The 8,936-nt window shown below is 41.4% G+C and overlaps 1 protein-coding gene and 1 pseudogene across 2 annotated transcripts; one reads left to right on the top strand and one right to left on the bottom strand.

The window, feature by feature from the left end:
- The first annotated feature begins 2,913 nt into the window (after window positions 1–2,913).
- LOC148740436 (uncharacterized) lies at window positions 2,914–8,936 on the top strand. Of its 2 annotated transcripts, XM_088750639.1 has the most exons (4): window positions 2,914–4,162; window positions 4,474–4,556; window positions 5,935–6,047; window positions 6,879–8,936. In XM_088750639.1, exon 1 carries the CDS (start codon window positions 3,031–3,033, stop codon window positions 3,436–3,438), a length of 408 nt encoding a protein of 135 aa, XP_088606765.1. In that variant the 5' UTR covers window positions 2,914–3,030; the 3' UTR covers window positions 3,439–4,162; window positions 4,474–4,556; window positions 5,935–6,047; window positions 6,879–8,936. The 2 variants fall into 2 exon arrangements, with proteins under 2 accessions (XP_088606765.1, XP_088606764.1); XM_088750638.1 differs by lacking the exon at window positions 4,474–4,556.
- On the bottom strand, window positions 4,550–8,455 carry LOC148740437 (uncharacterized; annotated as a pseudogene).

Genomic DNA, 8,936 nt, shown 5'->3' with positions numbered 1-8,936 from the left:
CGCTAAGAAGTGGAGGCTTGTCGTCCGGAACGTTCACCACTAGGAAGTCAATTGTGTGGAATTTGCCCTTCCTTTCACACACGAGGGTTACTTGACCTTCTGGTTTCATTGTTTGGCTTCCGTAGGTGTTGATTCTGCTTTTCGTCTTTGAGATTTTCAAATTCGGGAATAGCTGGCTTAATACTGAACTTGGCATAGTGTTACAGGTCGACGCCGAGTCGATTTGAGCTTTAACAATTTTCGACCGCCTCCCATGGATGAGGTGTAGGTGAGCGAAGAATTTCTTTGCACCGACTGGCGCTGCCTGATCATTTATAACAAATGCCTCTTCATCAGGGTCATCATCAACAAAATTCGATTGCTGATGTCGTCTTCTACCAATTCTCGTTCCTCCTCTGCATGCACGAGCAAAATGGCCAATGATTCCACACTTGTTGCATCGTTTCCCGAACGCTGGACAATGCTGTTGACGAGGGCTGGGATGTTCACCGCAACACCAGAAGCAGGCCGCTGTTAAGGTGTCGGAGCTGCGGTATTCGGATTTTGTCTTCTTTGTGAAGTTTACCTGCTCCTGCTGGTTGCCTCGGGCATTTTTCATTAACTGGTTTGCAAATGAAGTTGCCTCGTGGCTTTTGGCTATTTCAACGACTTCTCGTAGAGTGACTTTTGATTGCGCTGCATCTCGATGCCTGTGGCCTTTCCCAATCAGTTTTACGCGGAGAGATTCAGATGTTAATCCGGCGATGAACTGATCTCTCATCAATTCATCAGCGAAGTTTTCGTACTCGCACTGTGCAGCTTGATTGCGAATCCTTGTTTCCCAAGACGCGATGGATTCCTCTTCATTTTGTAGCAGGGAAAGGAATTTTTGCCTTTCGCCCGAGACCCCGATGCTAGCGCCGTAGTACTCTTTCAGAGCGTTGATAACCATGTGCGGTTTGCTCTGATCTTGTTCAGACAATCCTAAGCTGTATTTGTAGATCGCTCTGGCTGCAGGGGATAACGATGCTCGAAGACATGCCATCGCTTTCTCTGGTTTCGTCCACTTCGCTGCTTCTGTTTCCTTGGACGGATCGAACCAGTTTTGCATAATACAGTAGTCGACTAAGTCTTCGATGTAGACCTCCACATCGTGTTTGTCATTCCCAGTTGTTTTGAATTGCGGGAAGGGAGTGTTTGAGGCCATATCACTCATCGGCTTGAATCTTCTTGACTGTGAAATTGAAAAACAAGCACAGCTGCCACCATGTTGACCGTTACTTATCGTGTTCAAAACTGCACTTTAATGAGGTTGTCCACAGATATATACGGGTGCAGGTGCAGATATGGTAATTACATGTATTGTGGTTGGTGGGTGTGAGTAACGAGGTGCAAGTGTTTAGGTGCTAATTACAATAGTTGTGCAACTTAGAAAAGTGCCAATTCTCCATGAGTTAGTTGGCATTCATGGGCCATATTCTATCAAGTCGAGGAGTGGGTGTGGCCGCTGACAAAGTGAAGGCAGTAGTCGAAGCAAGAGAACCAGAATCGGTTTCAGAAGTCAGGTCATTCTTAGGTCTAGAAAATTACAGTGGAAGGTTTATTCCAAATCTTGCGACACTGTCAGAGCCACTGCGAAGACTGACAAAGAAGGATATTGTGTTCCAATGGGGATCAGAGCAAGCTGCAGCATTTCAGAAGCTGAAAAATGAACTGGCTCGAGCAGAGGTTCTTGGATATTACGACAAAGATGCTGAGACTCGTGTAATCACTGATGCAAGTCCTGTGGGTATGGGCGCCGTTCTTGCTCAGAAGCAGCAAGGAGAGTTCAGGGTCATTATGTATGCTAGTCGAAGTCTAACGGATACAGAACGCAGATACAGCCAGACAGAGCGCGAGGCGCTGGCGATTGTACGGGCTTGTGAACGGTTCCAAGCTTACCTATATGGGATCAAGTTTCACCTTGTAACTGATCACAAGCCTTTGGAATGTTTGTACTCAAAGAAGTCGACACCCCCTGCCCGCATTGAGCGTTGGGTACCGCGGATGCAAGTTTTTGATTACACCACTGAATACAAGCTTGGTAGCGAGAACATAGCAGATTCCCTGTCTCGACTGAGCTGCTACCACAGTCTGGACGAGGAGAAAACGAGGAATGTTGCAGAAGAATATGTACGGTTTATAGCCCAGACAGCCACCCCGAAAGCCATGACAACACGAGAAGTAGAGGAACATTCCCATCGTGATGCTGAACTGAGTGAAGTAAGGCGATGCATTCGTGAAGGTGTCTGGAACAACAAAGAATGTGTTAAATATATTCCAGTAAAAGACGAACTGTGTGCCATCGGCAAAGTTGTTTTGCGTGGAACTCGCATTGTTATTCCCCAAACTCTGAGACAGCAAGTACTAGCTATTGCACACGAAGGACATGTTGGAATTGTTGCTACGAAACTAAGACTGAGGACTAAAGTGTGGTGGCCCGGTATCGACAAAGACACTGAACAATATGTAAGGTCGTGTCATGGATGTCAATTAGTTGGACAAGCAACTCCACCGGAGCCTTTGATGCCTACTGAGCTGCCGCTTGGCAAATGGCAGGACTTATCCTTGGATCTCCTCGGACCGATGCCAACAGGAGAGTACCTGCTTGTTGTCATTGACTATTATTCTAGGTACTATGAAGTGGAGATCTTGATGTCAGTTACTGCATCCCAGATTATCTCACGCCTCGAGACGATATTCGCTGTTCATGGCCTGCCAGTAACCATAACGAGCGACAACGGACTACAATTCCGGTGTGAAGAGTTTGAGCATTTTCTCGTTGATAATGGTATCTTACACCGCAAGGTTACGCCACAATGGGCACAGGCAAATGGAGAGGTAGAGCGTCAAAACCGAAGCCTACTCAAACGCATGAGAATTGCACAAGCAGAAGGAAAAAATTGGAGGAAAGAGCTCTTCCATTACCTCGCTACATACAGAACAACGCCGCACACCGTCACAGGAGTTTCTCCTGCGGAGTTATTATTTGGTCGAAAGATCCGCACAAAGATGCCTGAGTTGCGCGAAACTACCGTAAATGATGATGAGATACGAGATCGCGACTGGGAAAATAAAATAAAAGCAAAGATATATGCAGATGAACGAAGGGGTGCTCAATCCAATGACCTTCAGACTGGTGACCAAGCGCTTCTAAAGAAGAAAAAGTCAAACAAGTTGTCAACCAAATTTGAAAGTGAGCCTTATGAAATCATTGAAAAGAAGGGCAATAGTGTTGTGGTACAGTCACCTGAGAAAGTTCAATACCAGAGGAACGTCACAGAAGTAAAGAAGTTTACCCCCAGAGATGAACAATGTGTTGACAGTGATCATCAGTTTGAGTTACAAGAGGACAATGAATTAGAGCAGAGGCCGCAACGGGATAGGCCTCCCCCAGATCGCTATGGTGAATGGGAGTAACCTAGAAAGAAAACTGACATGATAGTAGCCTCTTACAGGCTTGAACCTTGTTGTGATTCAAAACAAAAGGAAAAAAAAAAAGGGAAACAGCGCGAACAATGGAGATAAAGACATGAGCTATGTAAAGCAAAAAAAAAAAAAAAAAAAAAAACTCTGGACATAGTTGCAGTTGCGTTGATCGTATGATCTAGTTTAAGATTAAGTTTTTCTTTTTTCTGTTAAGAAAAGAAAGGATGTTGTGTCGGTCACATGACCGGAGGATGTAATGACACGTGGAGCGACGAGCGAGAGAGGTCGATTAAATTCGTCTGTTATTAGTTATCTTATATGTGATTAAAGAGACGTAGTTACGGACAGAATACAGCATGTTAGAACCTTGTTTATTTGTTAGAATCTTGTTTATGTTTTAACTTTTTTTTTAAGAAGAGATGTCACGTTGGGACGTCATGCGTGACACGCATGCTCTATGACATTATTACATAACGGCTCGCACGTGGTTTTTGTTTTGCTTTTTCGACTCGTATCTTTTGACAATTAATAGTGCCTTTACCTTTTCTTTACAGCCGCTGGGCATTGCATTCTTTAAAAAATGTACAGCAACGAGGATTAACACTTTATTGCGAGTACTTTTGGTGCATTTCAACGGAACAAATTATGGTAGTTTTTCCAAGTCATAGATCGCAGTGAACGTCTATGGGATATGTCGTTTAAGTCTGCTTTAGAGGTACTCCTGGAGTCCATTTCATTTGTTATAATAGTCTTACCTAGTAGATCTTCTTTTATTGTGTTGTATGTTATCATTTTTATTACGTACGGCGTAGATGATGTTTTTACCCTTCGAGTGAGTGTCCCGGCAGAAAATTGACGAAAACTTAGTTTTAGTATTTTGCCCCAACTCACAAATATGTTAAGCGAATACTTTATTTATCCCTTTTCCGAGCTATGCAAGTTCCTTAACCAGAAAAAATGCGTGCTTTTCGCCACAAATATTTCTTTTAAACGTATTTGCGGTCGAAAATGACGTGTACGTTTCAGTTCTTCAGCGGAGTGTTCGAAGGACCCCAAAGTACTGTGTAGTACACTTGTAGTACTGGAACTTCACTCACTTGCAAAGACAAGTAAATATTTATTTAATATATTTCTGAAGCTGAATATGGGATTTGAAATAATTTAACCAGCATACATGTTCTTGGAATGTGTTGTAAACCTTGCATTTCACTCATAATGTGTATGCCTGAGACCATGTTTTTTGCTACTTATTTCACCAAATGAATGAAACACCTGCTGAGCAACTTACTTGGAAAATGTAGAACAATTATAATGTTCGATACATACAGTAGCTGTATAAGGTCTAAAGTTAAGTTTTCAGAGTTTACTTTAGACCTAGTACAGCTATGTTTGATCCATGCAACTGCATTTCCCAGTCTCTCACTACCATCCTTTCAACGTATTGCAAAAAATTGCGGGATTTCCAGAAGAGCTCGAGGCTATAATGCCTCCTTGGTGGCCATGTCTGTGACTTTCAAAGAGGCAAATACTTGCATTCCTGAAGCATAACACCATTGTCTTGTCTGGGGGCACAATCAGGACTGCAGCAAATGTTGGATGCTGGCAATGGTAGCTTGTAAGATAAGATTCAAGGTCTTCAACAGTGAAAAAACCCAAGTCTGCAATTAGTTCAATTTTCTGAAATTCTTCATTGTTGTACTGAAGGACTTCTTTGACTTCCAGGTTTGGTTGTTGCACAGGCACATGAAACAAGCTGTAAATATGGTTCCCCTTGAGAATTAGCTGGCTGTAGAGAGGAATTACCTGTGATAGATCTTGAAGTTGTTGAGGAATGAAAATTTTACCTTCAAGAAAATGGCATCCAGTTAGCATAGCAATAACTGTACACGCATTACTTCCAATCAGACTCCCTGCTATGGTTGATTGGCAAATATTTGGAGGCAAGAGCCACTCAGTGACATCCACATGCTGGTTTGTGGTTACAGTTATTTGGTATGCTGGAGCTGGTGGAGTGTCTCTCTGTGTGTGGTTTTCCCTGTGCCATGAACAGTTGCATCTCGAGAAACTATTGCCTGAATTTACTGTGCAGACATTGTTGGGACAAAAATCACATTTAACCTGTGAACTGTTTGATCTTTTGTGTCCACGAACAGGATGGTGGCATTTTCTGCAGTGTGGAGGGACCTTAGTAGTTGTTTCTCTGTTGTTGGAAGCAGCTTTTGTGCGTCTTTGGTTATTGCTGGAAATTGGGAATGGTTGTGAAGTTGGATTAAGACTTGCAATTTCATGATTAAGCTGTCTTATAGTATTTTCAAATTCATCTTGCTCCATTTCTCTTGCAGTTGTAGTTTCAGTGGGTGAATCTAACCCTGAATCAGATCTTTCATTTTCCTTGCCCTTGCTCACAGCTGGTACTTCAGTGCTTGAATTAGGATTAAGAATTGCTTGTTTTGCAGTTTGACCAAGTTCTTGAACTTTCTTTTTCAGGAAGTCTTTACATAAGGGACATGAATTTAAGCCATTTAAACAGGTATTGTGGAAGGAATGAAAGCAACCTGTTAAAACTTTCCAGTCATCATTTTGGCCAGACATACATTCAGGTAAGTCACATTGCTTAGCTGCATCAGGTTTAACGTTACCTTGATACCCAAGAGGTAAAGAAGTACTGTTGATGGGATAGTTGGCACAGATTGCTGGAAATTTTACTTGAGAAGTTGTATTTCCATTTGACGAGAGTGAGCTTTGTCCTTGTGTTGAAGCAATTCTTCTTAACATAGAACTAAGTACTTGAGCACATTTGACTTTGAGAAACTGTAGTTGGTTCTGGGAAAATGAAAACTGTGATGGTGATGTCAAAGCTGATCTAAAGGTAGCTTGTTGTTCCTTTGATTCAAAAACTTGTTTGGCTTTATTTCTTAATTCATCGGCACTGTCAGAGGGCTTTGTTTGGGCACGTAGAATGCTGTGGGTATTTTCAACAGGATACTCATCAAAAATTGTTATGTAGTTACAAAGAAGTTTATAAAGTTGGGGTGAATGCTTTCCCCAGCGTGAGCACATGTTAAGCCAGATTAGTGGAGCTTTCTTGTAATGACGACGCTTAAGGCAGGTGAACATAATCCACATTCGAATCATCGCTCTGAAGTATTCTGAGAAATTATTAAGTTTAAAAGAAATGCTGTAAATAGAAAGAACTAAGGGTATGTAGTTGTCCAAAAGATTAAAAAGTGTTCCATACTCCGGATCTTTAAATCGCCAAAACGTTTTCATCACAGATTCTCGTATTAATATCCATCCTCCATAAACAATTTCTAAGAGCAAGCTGATCCTCCAGGGTTTTGGATTGTCTGCCAGTTTTGATTGAGTAAAATGCTTTCATACACTGTTTTGAAAAATGGATGGAAGTAACAATGTGTTCTCTACTGTTCAAGGATATGTGGAGAGGACCTATCATTGGAATCACAGAGAGAATAGAGGGCTGAGAAGACAAGTTTGATGGCAAACTTTGCTCATTGTCAGAACCAGTGAAGGATGGATAAGAATATGCCGAATGATCTGATGCAGCTTGAATGTTTTCACAGTTGACTTGATGAGGTTGCTGATAACTGATAAACTTCTTCACACACTGATATATTATTTGACAGCAGAAAAATTGACATGGCCAATCACCAGGCTGAAAAATAATGAACTGTTTTGCATAATCACCCAAACCAGCACTAAGTGCTATGTTATATGCTGTATTAAAGTGTCCTCTTTGCTATGTTATATGCTGTATTAAAGTCCTCTTTGGACTTAAGTTGTAACTCCACAAATTCAACAAGATGTAGCTCATCCATTTTGTCATTGTTTTCACATTGTCATTTCCGGAATACTGATGGGTGTTGAGTCGCTGGCATTGAAGTTCTGGGTTGAAAAAAGCCTCGGTAATCCAGTTTGGCATTACAGAAGCATATGAGCTGCTCATGTTTTGCATAGATGATGCAGATGTTATAATTTGTAGGCATGTGTTTATACTGATGCCATTTACATCATGCATGATACCGGCCTGCTGCACACTTACAGCAGGTATGTTCTTAAAAGCTTTAACGACTATTGTACACATGGACTTTGTTTCAGATGCCTTATCTCTCTTTGGTCTTCGTTTGGTGTGAATTGAGGTGAAATCATCTATAATCAGGACTAAAAGCCACTTGTTTTCAATGGCATCTTGAATGAAATGTTTGAATGATTTTCAGACAACAATTTAGCAGTGGTGTTCACTGTCCTTCTTGCACAAGAGAGACCCATAATGTGCTGTGTATCCAGACAGACAGACATCTATATTTATACAGGATAGCCCCTTCAGTGTAGTAAACACTGGTATCAACGGGGGTCCTGTAACCCACCCAACCCACCCCAGGGGAGGACATCCATCACACAGTAATCTCGTGCGTGGGAAATTAACGTCTCCTGCCCCTAACCCTGCAGGAGACGGGACCTCCATTTATTCGTCCCTATCCGAGAAGACTAGAACATCTAACCAATTCTTGATGTTAAAGAAAGGAAGCATATTCTTCTCAGTTAATTTTAAGACCCTGAGTGTTGGTCCGGTCGGTATTGAACTCTCGACCTCCCGCACAGCAGTCCGGCGCTCTCCCAATGGAGCTAACCAGGCGGCGGTATCCATACCTTCTTGATTTAGATTACAATTCCTAAGGTAAAGGGCGGGGTCAGTTTGAAGTGAATTGCATGCCTGACTCAAACAGTAGCAAAGTTTATAAATAACTGACACAGCCCTTCTCTTATTGAGATTAATACATTCTGTGGAGTGCCTTGCTGATGTAATTGCATCAAGAATGGCATCAAAAATATTTGTTGCCCCTGCTGAGATGCAGAATTCTCTGAACATTTCAGGCTGGTAGATGTGGATTCGCTTGTTAGCAATTAACTTGCTGTATATTTTGTTTTTGACCAAGCTGAGTTCTTGCTTTATGTCATATCCTACAGAATACATGGAAGAATAAAACATATCTCAGACAAGTATAATGTTCAAAATATGGCTTTCAAGGGTTAAATATTTGTGAAGAGTTGACCTTGTTGTAATGCATTAGATGAAGATTCCTGTCATGTACATGGAACTAAATTTACTTTTATGTACAATCATTCTTTGAATTGAAACAGATGATAGGTGTTACTTTTCTTATGTGAATCAGGTTGTCTTTCAAAAGTAGCCTTTGTTTTCATTAACTCCTCATGAAGGGAAAAGCACTGTTGTGAGAAAAAGGTCGAAACTAGGCTTACGTTCATCAAAAGCCAGTTTACGAAGCTCCGTACACAGGCAACCTTAAAATAATACTGCAACTATTGGTTCAATTTATTATTCATTTCTTTGAACAGTGAACTATAGACTCTGAATGAATAATGCTTGTACATGTATGTAAGCTTGCTAATGTGTACTATTGTTTGTACCATTTTAGGGTTTAGTAAAATTATACATGTTTGGATTTTTA

The sequence above is a fragment of the Stylophora pistillata genome, chromosome 2 (genome assembly GCF_964205215.1).
Source record: "Stylophora pistillata chromosome 2, jaStyPist1.2, whole genome shotgun sequence".
Lineage (NCBI taxonomy): Eukaryota > Metazoa > Cnidaria > Anthozoa > Scleractinia > Pocilloporidae > Stylophora > Stylophora pistillata.
The sequence above is the reverse complement of the archived record's forward strand: the minus strand, read 5'-3'. Positions and strand labels throughout refer to the sequence as shown.